The sequence below is a fragment of the Hemitrygon akajei genome, chromosome 2 (genome assembly GCF_048418815.1).
Source record: "Hemitrygon akajei chromosome 2, sHemAka1.3, whole genome shotgun sequence".
NCBI classification, from domain to species: domain Eukaryota; kingdom Metazoa; phylum Chordata; class Chondrichthyes; order Myliobatiformes; family Dasyatidae; genus Hemitrygon; species Hemitrygon akajei.
Window position 1 is genome coordinate 145,840,271 of NC_133125.1, and position 16,488 is coordinate 145,856,758.

At 45.0% G+C, this 16,488-nt stretch overlaps 1 protein-coding gene across 1 annotated transcript; it reads left to right on the plus strand.

Moving 5' to 3' along the window:
- The first annotated feature begins 6,041 nt into the window (after positions 1–6,041).
- Positions 6,042–12,806, plus strand: LOC140716495 (complement C1q tumor necrosis factor-related protein 3-like). Its single transcript, XM_073029284.1, has 4 exons — positions 6,042–6,093; positions 6,180–6,245; positions 9,556–9,649; positions 11,805–12,806. The coding sequence occupies exons 1-4, from the start codon at positions 6,076–6,078 to the stop codon at positions 12,194–12,196; spliced, it is 570 nt and encodes a 189-aa protein (XP_072885385.1). The 5' UTR covers positions 6,042–6,075; the 3' UTR covers positions 12,197–12,806.
- Positions 12,807–16,488: the final 3,682 nt, after the last annotated feature.

The window sequence follows — 16,488 nt, forward strand, 5'->3', positions numbered from 1 at the left end:
ATACATGCGCAACCCTGTCACTGTATACAACACTGAGCTTCATTTTCTTGTGTCAATACTCAATAAATCCAATAACCATAGAGATTCAATGAAAACCCCACCAACAGAGTGGACAACCAGTGTGCTAAAGACAACAAGCTATAATAATGATGATGATGATGATGATAATGATGATGATAATAATAATAATAATAATAATAATAATAATAATAATATAATAAATAAATATCAAGAAAGAACATGAGATGGAGAGTCCATGAAGTGAATCTTTGGGTTATGGGAACAGTTCAGTGATGGGGTGAGTGAAGTTATCACCTTTGGTTCAAGAGCCTGGTGGGTGAGGGGCAGTAACTATTCCTGAACCTGAGTCCTGAGCCTCCTGGACCTTCTTCCTGCTGGCAACAGTGAGAAGAAAGCATAAGCTGGGTGGTGGGTGTCCCCGATGATGGATGCTGCTTTCCCATAACAATGCTCCATGTAGATGTGCACAACGGTGGGGAGGCTTTACCCGTGATGGACTGGGTCGTTATCACTACTTGTTGTCGGATTTTCCATTCAAGAGCATCGATGCTTCCTACAGGCATGAAGCTGCACACATCTCCACCAGACATTTTATCAAAGTTGTAGCTGTCGTGCGGAACCTTCACACATTTCCATGGAAGTAGAGGTGCTGCCATGCTTTCTTTGTCATTGTACTTGCGTGCCGGGCCCAGGACAGCTCCTCCAGAATGATAACACAGATGAACCTCTCCACGTCGGATGCCCCAATGAGGACTGGCTCATGGACCTCTGGTTTCCTCTTCCTAAAGTCTATTATCAGTTCTTTGGTCTTGTTGACATTGAGTAAGATGTTGTTGTTGTGATTCAGCCAAATTTTCATTCTCTCTCCTATATGCTGATTTGTCATCACCTTTGATTTGGCCTATGACAGTGGTGTCATCAGCAGACTTGAATATGGCTTTGGAGCTGTGCTTAGCCTCACAGTCATAAGTATAAAGTGAGTAGAGCAGGGAGATAAGCACACATCCCCGTGGTGTACCTGTACTGATGCAGATTGTGCAGGAGATGTTGTTGCCAATCCACACTAACTGGGGTCTGCAAGTGAGAAAATCGATGATCCAATTGCCGTGCTGCATCTGATGAGAGTAACAAGCAAGACCATGAAGTTGAATTGTGACTTCAGGAAGCAGAAGTCGGGAGAACACACACCTGTCCTCATTGAGGGCTCAGTGGTGAAAAGGTAAGCAGTTTCACGTTCCAGGGTGTCCAATGATCTCTCTTAGACCCAATACAGATAAGACACAGGAAGCTCTACTTCATTGAAAGTTAGAGGAGATTCGATGAAGACTCTTGCAAATTTTCTACCGATGTACGGTAATGAGGATTCTGACTAGTCTACAGAGGCTCCACTGTGCATGCTTGATAAAGGCTGCATAGTGTTGTAGAGTCAGTCAGCTCCATCACAGGTACAACTGTTCAAACCATCAACGACACCATCAAGACATGGTACCTCAAGAAAGTGGCATCCGTCATTAAGGGCCCTCACCTTCCAGGACATGACCTCTTCTATTAATCTCCATTTACTAGAGCTCCACTCAGCTCTGTCTTATTTTTCAATGTAACTTATGTTTACTCTTTCTTATTTCTCTTCTATTATATGTATATCTGTGCACCTGTAATGCTACTGTGACACTGTAATTTCCTTTGGTACCAACATTTTCTCATTAGTGCATCAGGGAGGAATACATGAACCTGAAGACTCACATTCAACACCTCAAACAGCTTCTTCCCATCCGCCATCAGATTTCTGAACGATCGATGAAGCCGTGAACACAACTGTGTTATTGCTCTTTGCACAGTTTATCTATCTCTCTATCCACTCAGTAACAGTAACTTTGTTTATGTCTTCACCTGTACCACTGCCACAAAACAACAAACTTCACAACATTTCTCTGTGATAGTAAACCTGATTTCATTCTGAATATTTTACCCTCTTTACCCACTTCGTTCATCAGCCCATTCCATATTCTCACCACCTTCTGTGTGAAAATTTGCCTCACAGATCTCTTTTAAATCTTTCCCTTCTCACCTTAAACCTATCCCCCCCCCCCCCCCCCCAGCTTTAGACTCTAACCTGGGGAGAAGACTGTTACAATCTCTACTCTGTATGCCTGTCAGATTTTTAAGCTAGTTTATCAGATTGCCCCTTATCTCCCAACATTCAAAGTTGTAAAGACCTGGCCTGGCCAACTTCTCCCTATAACTTAGGCCTTCTAGTCTTGGAAGCATCCCTGTAAGTCTTCTCAGCATGGTTGCCAGGTTAAGCGTGGCTGAACAGGGTGAGTAAAACTACAAACAGTACTTCATGAGGCTGTTCCAATGATTCATACCACTTCAACAGAGTGTCCGGGCTCCTGTACTCAGTTCCATGATTGATGAAGGCCCGAGGATAACTGTTTGTCACTAACCTGTCGACCTTTGACATCCATTTCAATGAACAATACACTTGTAGTTCTAAGCCTCCCTGTAGCATTACACTGTTGAGTGCCCGACCATTCGTAGTACAAGTCCTTAGAAAAGTGGAACATAAGAACCTGGTGCAGGCCAATTGATCCTGCTCTGCCATTCAATAAAGTCATGGCTCATCTGGCCATGGACTCAGGTCCACCTGCCTGCCTTTTTCCCGTAACCCTTGTATCCCCTGCTATGCAGAAATCTAAATATATTTAATGAGCTGGCCTCTACTGCTTCCCTGGACAGAGAATTCCACAGATTCACTACTCTCTGGGCAAAGCAGTTCCTCCTCCCTACTGTACATCCTAATCTACAGTGCCTATAAAAAGTATTCACCCTCCTTGAAAGCTTTCATGTTTTATTGAATCACAGTGGATTTAATTTGGCTTTTTTGACACGATCAACAGAAAGAGACTCTTTACTGTCAAAGTGAAAGCAGATTTCTACGATGTGATCTAAATTAATTATAAATATAAATTGATTGATTTTCACCCCCTTCAAGTCAGTATTTAGTAGAAGCACCTTTGGCAGGGACTACAGCCTTGAGTCTGTGTGGATAGGTCCCTATCACATTTGCACATCTAGACTCTGCAATTTTTCCCCATTCTTCCTTACAAAACTGTTCAAGCTGTCAAATTGCATGGGGATCATGAGTGAACAGCCCTTTTCAAGTCCAGCCAGATATCCCCAATTGGACTGAGGTGAACTCTGACTTGGCCACTCCAGGACATTAACTTTGTTGTTTTTAAGCCACTTCTGTGTAGTTTGGGCTTTATGCTTGGGGAGATTGTCTTGCTGGAAAACAAATATTCTCCCAAATTGCAGTTGTCTTGCAGACTGCTTCAGGTTTTCCTCCAGGATTTCCCTACATTTGTCTGCATTCATTTTCCCCTCTACCATCACAGTAGGGGTTGTGTGTTTTTCATGATGTGTGGTGTTTGCCTTATGCTAAACATAGCATTTAGTCTGATGGCCAAAAATCTAAATTTTGGTTTTATCCGACCATAGAAACTTCTTCCAGCTGATGTCAGAGTCTCCTACTTGCCTTCTGGCAAACTCTAGCCAAGAGTTCATGTGAATTTTTTTCAACAATGGCTTTCTCTTTGCCACGCTCCGATAAAGCTGTGACTGGCGAAGTACGCGGTCAACAGTTGTTGCATGTGCAGTCTCTCCCATCTCAGCCACTGAAGCTTGTAACTCCTCAGAGTTGTTACAGTTCTCTTGGTCCAGCCAGATCTACAGCTGTGCCATATTCTTTCCATTTCTTGATGATTGACTTGACTGTATTCCAAGGGACATTTCTTGTATCCGTCTCTTGGCTTGTGCTTTTCAATAACCTTTTTGAATAGTTGCTTGGAGTGTTCATTTGTCTTCATGGTATAGTTTTTGCCAGGATACTGTCTCATCAGCAGATGGACCTTCCAGATACAGAAGTATTTTCATTCTTAAAACAACGTGACTGCACACGTCTCCAAAAACAGATCAATATTTAACTAGTTATGTGACTTTTAAAACCAGTTGGGTGCACAGTGATGATTTGATGTGTCATATTGAAGGGGGTGAATTCCTATGCAATCAATTATTTTGTATTTTATATTTGTAATTAATTTAGATCTCTTAGTAGAGATATGTTTTCATTTTGAAACATAAAAATTTTGTTTTGTTGATCGGTGTCAAAAAAGCCAAACTAAATCCACTGTGATTCAATGTTGGAAAACAATAAAACATGAAAACTTGCAAGGGAGGTGATAACTTTTCATAGGCACTATATTCCCCTAATTCCTGTTCTGGAATGCAAAGTAAAGTGTTACAGGTACAGAGAGAGAGAAGTGCAGGCAGATAATAAGGTGCAAGACCACAGCAAATTATTGTCAAATCGTGAATACATCTTGGATAGGAACCATTCAGCAATTTCCTGCTTGTTTGACTTTAAAAAACACATCACTTCACTCTTATTTGCATTGAAGTTCATTTGCTGCTCCTTGCCCCATTTCAGTTTCTAAACAATATTCCTCTGTAACCTACAATAATCTTCACTATCAAAAACAGTTCCTAATTTGTATTGCCTGCCACTAGATGGTTGTATGTTTGAAGCAGCTGTTCATGAACATAATGGTGTGACACTTCAGGCTTCTGCATTAACTGCAGATGGGAGCTGTGAGAAGAAGGCTTGGTCCATATGCTGGGGATCTTTGATAATAGAATCAGAATCAGCATCAGGTTTATTTTCATGGTCAAGAGGTTCAGTTGTTGCTCAGACCAAACATCAAAGTGGGGATGAAATGTGATCTAAGTGGCTTTGAGCATGGAATACTCATTGGTGCCAGACAGGGTGGTTTGAGTATCTCAGAAACTGCTGATCTCCTGGGATTTTCAGTCTTTAGAGTGCACAAAGAATTGTGTAATAAACACAATAATCCTGTGAAAGGCAGTTCTGTGGGCAAAAATGCTTTGCTAATATGAGAGGCTGGTAGAGAACAGCCAGACTGGGTGAAGCTGACAAGAGGGTGACAGTAACTCAAATAAACATGAGTTACAACAGTGGTGAGCAGAAGAGCATTTCTGAATGTTCAACACATTGAACAGTGAAGTGGACCATGGGCATACACTCAGGTACAGGGGGTGCATAATAAAGTGACCAGAGACTCTGTGTGTGTGTGTGTGTGTGTGTGTGTGTGTGTGTGTGTGTGTGTGTGTGTGTGTGTGTGTGTGTGTGTGTGTGTGTGTGTGTGTGTGTGTGTACGTACTGCAAAAGGAGAACTGAAACAGTGTTCATGGTTCACTGACCACTCAGAAATCTGATGGTGGAGGTGAAGAAGCCATTTCTATTGCATTGAGTATGTGCCTTTGGGCACCTGTACCTCCTCCTTCATGGCTGTAATTGGGGCTGGAGTGGGTAGGAGAAGCTGTCAACAAGAGGACATTTGACCAGGCCCACCCTGTTCCTGATCTCAGCAAAGACCACAGATGATGCACATTACAATCCCTAGGCTCTGTATCAGCCAGGAAGGATTCCCAAAGGAATGTTTGGGTCAGCCTTTCTCCTGAGTTACCTCTCTCCTACACTCTGATTGTGAGCTGTTCAGGGTTTGGCGACAGGGATTGGAGAGTCATTGTGGGGTTGAGGTTGGGAGGCACCGGCCTAGTTCTGTGTGGAAAAGCCAGGAATGCCCTGGGGCTGCCAGCAAGTAGTTAGACCATAAGATTTCGGAGCAGAATTAGTTCATTCAGCCCATTGAGACTGCTCCACTGTTATATCATGGCTGATTTTTTATCCCTTTCAATTTCATGCTCTGACTTCATCTCCATAAAATTGTTTCTGTGCATGAGTGGGGTCCCATAGTTTCCTAGTGGCCACCCTGGGTACTGGGGGTACTTCCCTGACCTTCCAGTATTGACTCAAATTCTTTCTATTCTCTCTGCCCAGGATGTGGTTCTGCTTTCATCATAACAGAGAGATGCTTAACTGAAGGAGGGGGCAGGACTGGTGCGATCAGATGCTTATAAAGGCATTCAGCAGTTCTGCAGCAAGTTAGACTGAGACTGAGGGCAAGAGAGAGCATGGCATCCACAAAACTGGTACAGCTGAGCTGAGCTCACCAAAGTGATGCTTTAATCACTTGGTTCTTTCTGCCTGTCTAACATCTTGTTGATTTATTTTACAGAGATATCTGGTGTGTTTAATCCTCCTTCACACATGGACATCGGAAAGTCTTGGAGAAGATTTCCAGGTGAGGACAAAACCCCCCTCTCTCCATCTTGTTCCCAGCCTTCCTTTGTGTCAACTCCTCTCCTATTTCCTCTCTCTGACTCCTGCCTCTGTTTCTCTTTTTGTGGGTTTGGATTATGATATGGGGACAAACACAGAGCCATTCACGAAGGTGGGAAAATGGATAAGAAACATTTTAGGCGATGATGTTAATGGGAGCTGGGAGGCTTTGGACACCAATCAGTGAAAGCTAACACACACGTCCAGTGAGCAATTAGCAAGACAAGTAGCATTTCACTGCCAGAGGATCTGAGAACAAGAGGGGAGACATTTTGCTCCAATTACTTAGTGCCCTTGGGAGACTTACATGGAAATTATTGATTTATTTATGAGATAGAGCATGGACTAAGCTCTTCCAGCCCTTTGAACTGCCCCTGATTTAACCCTAGCCTAATAATGGAACAATTTACAGTGACTAATTAACCTACCAACCAGTATATCCTTGGATTGTGGGAGGAAACTGGAGCTCCCGGAGGAAACCCGTGCGGTCACAGAGAGAACGTAGAAACTCCTTACAGACAGCAGAAGCTGAACCCGGGTCCCTGACACAGTAAAGCACTGTGCACCACACCTGTCTGCTCTCCTTTATTAAGGAACAAGTTTGCAGGAATACAGGGAAAGTTCACTCGTTCGACTCCTGGGGTCTAAAGTTGGTTTTGTGAGGAGGAATTAAACAAATAGTTCTCAGCTGTAGAAGAACCTTCGGGGCTAGAACACGGAAGACGTGGGGAATAAATCTTACCCCAATGGCACATCAGAATCAGAATCAAGTTTTTATTATCAGCAGCATACGCCATGAAATTTATTGTTTTGTGGCAGCAGGACTGTGCAAGGCATAAAACATTACCATAAGTTACAATTAGGGATATGTTAACCATAAATAAATAGCGGAAGAATATAGTGTTATGGGAGACCCAATAGAAGTTTTTAAGCTAATGAGAAGCAAAGGGTGGAATTGCCAAATATGAGAGAGCATGCATGCATGAAAGGTAATGGGGAGGGAGTTTATGGGGGATGTGCAGGGCAGGTTTTGGCACTGACGGTGGTGGAGGACAGGAATGTGCTGCCAGGGTTGGTGGTGGAGCAGATACAAGAGTGACGTTTAAAAAGAATCCGGACAGACACACACATTCACAACAAATGGAGGGTGTGGATCACGTTCAGACTGAAGAGATTTAGCTAGCACAGATGATGGGCTGAAGGGTCTTTACCCGGGCTCTCCTGCATTCTGCCAAGGCGGTGGAGGGGTATGGGGGTTGGTGCAGAAGGGTGTGATGAGGTGTCTGATCAGCTGCGGTGACCCTGACTGGCTGATCATGTTGTGAGACGCTCAGGGGTACAGCCTCCTCACTGTGGATAATCGTCTCCCCGTCTGCCCCCACTCACTCTCTTTTTGAACCTGTTGTCATGACCACTCTCCTCGAGGAACGAGTCCTTGACCCCTGGCGATCCATTGGGCAGTCTCTCACCTCCATCTCTTGTCCGCTGTGGACCACCCTTCCAAACCTGTGCCTGCCTTCGATGGGAATTTGTTTAGAATCCGCCCGGCAGCTTCCTGCCCTCCAAAACCTTGTGGGACATCTCAGAGGCACAGATCAGGACCTGAGCAAAGGGTGACCACTTCTCTGTGGAGCCTGTAGCAGATGAGACCACTGTCCATCCCACACCCCCTCAGCTGGGACAACTGCCTTCACCTGATCCCCCCCTCCCCACAACCACCCCCCAGCCCAGCTCTCTACCTCACCCTGTAGCAGCATTGTTTCCTCTGGTGTTGTCCTGGTACCTGTTCCTACTCTCTTTACCCCTGACCCTCTCATCCACTCTATTCCATCTCCCTCTCTCACACACACTCACTCTCTCCCCTCTTTGCCTCTCTCCCTCTGTCTCAGTATTTGTCTCTGTTTGTCTCTCTCCTCCTCCCTCTCCCTCTACTCCTTCACCAACCCCTCCCTCAATCGATCCTGGATGAGGGGTACACCTGGGAGTTGTCTGAGGATGTGGGAGGTGAAGGATTCGGGCTGTGATGTGACGTGGACAGCGGGGGGAGTGAACAGCTCCTGGGTTACGGTGTCGTAGGGATACTGTGGTCTCTGCTGACAGGGAAGGTGAATATGAAGGGTCCTGCCTCGGGTGCTGAAGGAGTACAGCGTGTTTGACTTTACCAGTCGAGGCAGAGATGAAGAGCCAAAAGATTACACTGCAGTTTTATAAAATCTAGTTCGACTGCAGCTGGAGTATTGCATTCAATTCTGGGTGCTGTATTTCAGGAAGGACGTTGAGGATTTGGAGAGGGTGCAGAAGAGACTTCTGAGAGAATAGACAGCAGACAGGCAGACTCTTTTTTCCCGGGGTTGAAATGTCTAACACCAGAGGGCATGTTTTTCAGTTGAGGGGGTTTAAAGGAGATGGGAGGGACAGGTTTCCCACGCAGAGCGAGTGGGTGCCGGGAATGGTGGTGGAGGCAGATACAGTCGAGGTGTTGACGAGACGTTTTGACAGGTCCATGGATTAGACTCGTACGTCCTGCTGGGTGAAGAGTTTGTTCCCGTACTGTCCATTTTCTATGTTCTGTGTAGACGGGGAGGGGAGGGACGGGGTGGGGGTGGGGGAGGGTTCAGTGTCTCTGTGTCAACAGTCACTTCAGCCGGACGTTACCAAGGTGATGGTCACCCCAGACCCCCAACCGTGACAAATCATCCCCGGATACCCATCCCTAGAAATCCTGATTCCAGACCCCACCACGACAACCCCCATCCCAGAAATCCCATCAGCTGGGCCCCACCCTGAGCAACTACACCCCAAAAAACCCCAGAGCCCCACTCCAGACCCTCCACCCCAGTCCCCCCCCAGACCCTTCATGCCAGACCCATAACCTCAGAAACTTCACCCCCAAACCCTCACGCCAGACCTGTCATCCAGATTCTTCACCTTCAGACACATCACACCCTGATCCCCCACTCTCCAACCCTTCAACCCCACCTCCAGACCCTTCACTCTGACCCTCACCTTCCAGACCCTCCAGGACCATCACAGCCCAGAACCCCCAAGCTCAGACCCTTTACCCCAGACCACCACCCCCAGGCACACTGTGGGAGGGGCAGTGTACATCGGGTGAATGAGGTTTGAACGCCCTCTCCATTTGACATTCTTTACTCTGCTACATCCTCAAGTGGAAAATTGACAGTGATTCCCGAAGCCGACACATCATCCTGAGCAGGACGAAGATCAGAAATGCTGCTGATGTAAACTGTATGAACGTGTTTTTGTTTTAGATGTCTGACTTCGAAAAACCTGGAGAGCAGAATATTCTGGAGATTCTCCTACAGGCAGAGAACAAACTGAGACCTGAGACCAGTCTGAGGCCAAGTAAGTTGACTTACACAATAAAGTTTAACCGTAATAAAAGCAGAAAATGCCAGTTTGCAGTGTCAATAATGGGGGGAACGGAGTTAATGTTCCAGGTTAAAGATCTTACATCACAGCTAGGAAAAGTTCAAATAAAGCAAGTTAGAATAATCCTGACAAATGATCTCTGTCTGAGATATTTGTACAATGGTTAATCAACAGTGACGTGCTAGCTGACCGGAGGATAGTGAAAGTAATGATTTTATTTCAGAACGGTTGCAACCAAAGACCGGGGGAAATATAGGCCAGTAAGTCTGACATCTGTGCAGTAGCTAGTAAGTTACTGGAGAAGGTTCTGAGGGATAAGATACACAGACATTTGGAAAGGCAGGAGTTGATTAGGTGTAGTCAGCATGGCTTTGTGCATAGACAATCATGTCTTACAGATTTAATTGAGCTTTTTGACCAAGAAAGTTGATGAGGGTATGGCAGTAAATAAGATCATAATAAGACCATAAGACGTAGGAGCAGAATTAGGCCATCTGGCCCATCGAGTCTGCTCTGCCATTCAATCACGGCTGATCCTTTTCCTCCTCCCCCGCAACCCAGTTCCCGGCCTTCACCCGGTAACTTTTGATGCCAAGTCCAGTCATGAACCTATCAATCGCTGCCTTAAGTACACCCAACAACCTAACCTCCACAGCTGACTGAGGCAACAAATTCCACAAATTCACCGCCGTTTGTCTAAAGAAATTTCTCTGCATCTCTGCTTTGAAAGGGTGTCCCTCTATCCGGAAGCTGTGCCCTGTAGTCCTGGACTCTCCCACCATGGGAAACATCCTTACCACATCTACTCTGTCTATGCCTTTCAATATTCAAAGGGTTTCAATGAGATACCCCCTCGTCCTTCTGAATTCCAGTGAGTACAGACCCATAGCCATCAAACATTCCTCATATGAAACATAGAATCATAGAAACATAGAAAATAGGTGCAGGAGTAGGCCATTCGGCCCTTTGAGCCTGCACCGCCATTCAGTATAATCATGGCTGATCATCCAACTCAGAACCCTGTACCTGCTTTCTCTCCATACCCCCTGATCCCTTTAGCCACAAGGGCCATATCTAACTCCCTCTTAAATATAGCCAATGAACTGTCCTCGACTGTTTCCTGTGGCAGAGAATTCCACAGATTCACCACTCTCTGTGTGAAGAAGTTTTTCCTCATCTCGGTCCTAAAAGGCTTCCCCTTTATCCTTAAACTGTGACCCCTCGTTCTGGACTTCCCCAACATCGGGAACAATCTTCCTGCATCTAGCCTGTCCAATCCCTTTAGAATTTTACACATTTCAATAACATCCCCCTCAATCTACTAAATCTCTCATGACAAGCTGGTTGGGAAGGATAGATCACGTGGAATCCAGGAGGAGATAGCAGATTGGATTAATAATTAGCAATATTTGCCTGGCGTGGCACAGTGCCACAGCAGTCAGAATACCAGTGCCTTGCAGTGGCAGAATGCCAGGTTCGATCCCAACTCGGGTGTCGTGCACATCCTCTCTGTGACCATGGCATTGTGTCTCATTCCCTCTAGTTGTGGCATAACAATCGCCAGGTGAACTTCTTCTTCTCCATCTCCAAAAAGTCCACCTTCCTGTAATGCAGTGGGCAGAATGCATACAACAGTCCAAATGTGGTCTCAACATTTAACAAAATGCAACTGCATCAGACGTCACGAATTAGAACTGGCCTTGTTTGGAATTTTGTTTAGCATGGACCAGGTCTTCCTGTAGACATTCCAGAAGATGGATTACCCGGCCAGGGCAAACTACCCCAGTGTGTGTGAGTGTTAGAGGAAATGGGCCTGGGGCAAAGTGATAGAGAAAGGTATTAGAATATAGGTTAGAGAAAGGTTACATGAAAGCTGATGGATTATAGGGGAACATGTGTGTGGGGGCATAAAAATGCCCTAAGAGCTAGCATTGACTCAAAGGGCCAAACAACCTTATAGAGGTAGACGGACTTTACTTGTCCAATACTCTGAGAGTCACTGTCTCCACCACTGATGTCACAAACTGATATGATCATCTGATATGGTCCCCTGCTTTCATCCACCATTGTTGGAGCTGCTTCTGGGATTGCAAACCTTCACAGTAATCTCCATCATGCTGTCTTTCAGGGGCTAATATTGTCTTTGATGTCGAGCTCAAAGGAAATGGGCATACTGTGAAACCAACAAATCCCATCATCTACGACAGAGTCAATGTGAACATGGGTAAAGGCTACAATCGCAAAATTGGGAAGTTCATTGCCCCGAGGTGTGGTCTGTATTTCTTCAGCTACTCGTCACTCCCGGGCAGAGGGACAACAACTGATGTTCAGCTCATGAAGAATAACAATGTAGTTAGTTTGATCCACAGTGTCCTGCCCAAGAATAGCGCCCAGCTGTCCATGAGAAACAAAATCCTTCAACTCCACAAAGGGGATGAGGTGTGGGTGCAACTGATCACTGGCACCCTGTGGAGTAAAATAGGCTCCCTCAGCTTTCAGGGCTTCCTACTAGGGCAGTAGGATGTCCCAGCATGCTTTGCCTCTGCATAATCTTCATGCCCTGCAGTTGAAAATGCTTCACCCAGGCAGAAATGTTATTGAATAAACAAGAAAAGCTCACTGGGAATAAGTTTAGCTAATGCATGAAGTGAGAATGGGAGACACACAAGCATTGACCGGCAATAGATGATAACTGGAACGTTGTCTTTGTTAAAGCGTCTGAAGGATATACACTCTGTAAGGATATTGTACCCTTTTGTCAGCTTTGAACACCAACAAATTACCACCTATTAATAAAAAAGCTCTTTTGGGTTTTTGACTCCTGAAGTGACTTCCCACATTATATTCCAACCACCATGCTGTTACTGTTCCCAGTCTGTTTTCTTCACCCTGAAGTCTCTCTGCATCCTCCTCATAGCTCCCACTGATATCTGACGTATTCAGAACGTGACCATATCCTGTGGCGAGCATCCACACCTCTCTTCTAACACGCCACCATCCATGTGTAATCCATGAATTACGTACCGATGATGATCCCGCAAAGGTTACTCTAATGACTGTAATTTCACTGGCTGATGTAGCTGACTGCTGAATTTGTGAATGCAAAATTAAATGCTTTTTTTGGATCAAATATTCTGTCGTGTTCTTTGACTTTCATTATTTTCACAATTTGATGTTAATTTGATCACATATGTAAATATTAGTCTCTGATCTATGACTGACTGAAAACCTCACTTGATCTCCCAATTCAGTGATTGAGTTGTCAAACTTTGGCCGGGATCTCCCATTGGTTTGTCAGCTGCCTGAGGTTGTCACTCTCCTGTCCTTAAACAACACCACCTGTTCTGTGGCAAAATCTCCCTCTGGAAGACCATCTTACTGCAGCTACTGGGGGAGGGACCTTACAGGGTTCCATTAATATTTTTTTCCTTTCTCTTCTCCATGGAAAACCCTGCAAATATCCCCATGTTAACAGGTTTAACAGAGAAGCTGGTTTCAGAAAATGGGAAGAAAGCTGTAAAATCCCGAACCATAAGGGATAAAGAGTGTGAAAAATTCTCAGAGCTGAACACTAAATCACCCGAACGGAATGGTCTGCACCCTAAAGGTGTGAACGGACAGGGCTGCAGAGACACTGGAGACATTGGTTGAATTCTTTCAGAACTCACTAAATTCTGCAAAGCTTCCACAGGCAGGAAAACAGCCAGTGTGACCACCTTGTTCCCTCATGTGGGAGCGCCGAGATACAGGTGTCACTGTGGAATGGTCAGGGGCCACTATGAGGAAGAGGGAAGTTATACTTTTCCTGGTGTACAGAGAGTTTCAGAACACTTTCTCTCAGAGATGGTGGGAACAGTTTCTCTCCAGAGTGAGCCTGCAACTTCAAGCTCCAATATCTGAGCTGTAGAGTCCTGTTCTAATTTGCATCTTTATGCATTAGTTCTATTTAGACCATAAGACGTAGGAACAGAATTAGGCCATCCAGCCCATCAAGTCCACTCTACCATTTCATCATGGCTGCTCTCGGATCCCATTCAATCCCATACAACTACCTTCTCACCATATTCCTTGATGCCGCAACCAATCAGGAATCTATCAACTTCCGCTCTAAATATATCCACGGATTTGGTCTCCACCACCGTCTGTAGCAGAGAATTCCACAGATTCATCATTCTCTGGCCAAAAAAAAATTCCTGCTTACTTTTGCTCTAAATCATTGCTCCTCAATTTTGAGACCGTGAGTCTTGAATTTTGAGTTATGGATACCCCTACAAGAGGAAACATCCTCTCCACATACACCCTATCCAGCCCTTTCAACATGTGGCAGGTTTCAATGAGGTCCCCATGCATGGTTCTAAATTCCGGTAACTACAGGCCCAAAGCAGCCAGATGCTCCCCACATGTTAACCCCATTCCCGAAATCACCCTCGTGACCCTCCTCTGTACTCTCTCCAATGACAATACAACTTTCCTGAGGTAAGAGGCCCAAAACTGTTGACTGTACTCCAAGTGTGGCCTGACTAGCGCCTGATAAAGCTTCAGAATTATCCCCTTGTTTTTATATTCTATTTTATTCCCCTTGAAATAAACACCAACAATGTATTTGCCTTCTTTACCACAGACTCAACCTGTAAATTAATCTTCTGGGAGCCTTGCATGAGGATTCCCAAGTCCCTTTGCACCTCTGATGTTCGACTTTTATCTCCATTTAGCTGAAAGTCCGCACTGTTGTTCCTTTTACCACTAAGGCATTATCTTGCATTTCCAACACTGTATTCCTTCTGCCACTTTTTTGTCCATTCTTCCAACTTGTCTAAGTCCTGCTGCCATTATATTGCTTCCTCAGCACTACCTATCCCTCCACCTAGCTTTGTATCATCTGCAAACTTTGCCACTATCACAAAGATAATGACAACTGTGTGTGTGTGCGTGTGTGTGTGCGTGTGTGCGTGTGTGTGTGTGCGTGTGTGTACGTGTGTGCGTGCGTGTGTGCATGTGTGTGTGTCTGTGTGTGTGTGTGTGTCTGTGTGTGTATGCGTGTGTGCGCGTGTGTGCATGTGTGTGTGTGTGCGTGTGTGTGTGCGTGTTTGTGTGTGCGCGCGCGTGTGTGTGCGCGTGTGTGTGTGTGTGTGCGCGTGTGTGTGTGTGCGTGTGTGTGTGAGTGTGTGTGTGCGTGCGTGCACGCGCGCTTTTCACCTGGTCCTTGAACACCTCCTCTCTATCTTGAAAAGCACAGCACGTCTTCACTTCCTGATGAGATTGAGGTGAGCGAGGCTCCATCCCTCCCCATTCTAAACCTATTCTACAGGAGGGCCGTTGAGAGTGTCCTGACCTGCTGCCTCACCAACTGGTACAGGAATTGCAAGGCATCTGAACGCAAGGCCCTACAAAGGACTGCTGAGAGTATCATCGGGGTCTCTCTCCCAGGTATAAGAGATATTTATCAGGAACACCTTGTTTGCAGGGCTCTTGGCATTATCAATGATCTCTCCCATCTGCTCAACAATCTCTTTGGCCCCCTACCATCAGTCAGGAAGGATTAGGACAAGAACTGACCAGATGGGAAACAGCTCCTTCCCATAGGCTGTGAGATTGCTGAATTCCCTTTCACCACCCAGGTCTCAAAGCTTCTAAAATGCCAGTAGCATTATACTGACTTGTGTCATAAATGCATTGTGTTATCTGTCAATTTATTTGTGGTAATATTACCTTTGTGATGTGTACCTTGGTCTGGAGGAACATTGTTTCGCTTGGCAGTATATATGTATATGGTTGTAAGACAATAAACTTGAACTTGAACATCAAAGAGAAAAGTGTGTGTGTGTGTGTGTGTGTGTGTGTGTGTGTGTGTGTGTGTGTGTGTGTGTGTGTGTGTGTGTGTGTGTGTGTGTGTGTGTGTGTGTGTGTGTGTGTGTGTGTGTGTGTGTGTGAGAGAGAGAGAGAGACTAACAAGGGATAGATAGTGATGATAGTCCTGTTTTGTTGAATTCTGTGAACAGATCAAGCCTCTTGTTCAAAGTTCAAAGTAATTTTATTTTCAAAGCACACAAACATCAGCATATACTATCCTGACATTCATTCTCTTGAGGGCATTAACAGTAAATACAAAAATACACAACAGAATCGATGAAAAACTGCACACACCAAAGACAGACAAACAACCAACGTGCAAACAAGACCACATTGTGCAAATACAAAAATAAAAAGAAATGTAATAATGATAAGACCATAAGACATTGGAGTAGAATTAGGCCATTTGGCCCATCAAACCTGCTCAACCTTTCAATCATGGCTGTTTTATTATCCCTCTCAAACCCATTTCCCTGTTTTCTCCCCATAAACATTGACACTCTGACTAACCAAGAAACTATCAACATATTCTTTAAATATACTCAATGACTTGGTTTCCACAGCCTTCCATGGCAATGAATTCCACAGATTCACCACCATCTGGCTAAAGAAATTCCTTTTTTATCTCTGATGTAACTGGATATCCTTCTATTCTGAGGTTGTGCCCACCGGTCCCAGACTCGCCCTCTATAGGAAACATCCTCCTCATATTCATCTATCTAGGCCTTTCAATATTCAATAGGTTTCAATGAGATCCCGCCCTCATTCTTCTAAACTCCAGCAAATACAGACCTACAGCCATCAAACACTCCTCATATTTTAATCCTTTCATTCCCAGAATTATTCTCGTGACCCTCCACTGAACTCTCTCCAATGCCAACACGCCTTTTCTTAGATAAGGAGACCAAACCTGCTGAAAATACTCCAATTGTAGTCTGACCAAAACCTTGTAAAGCCTCAGT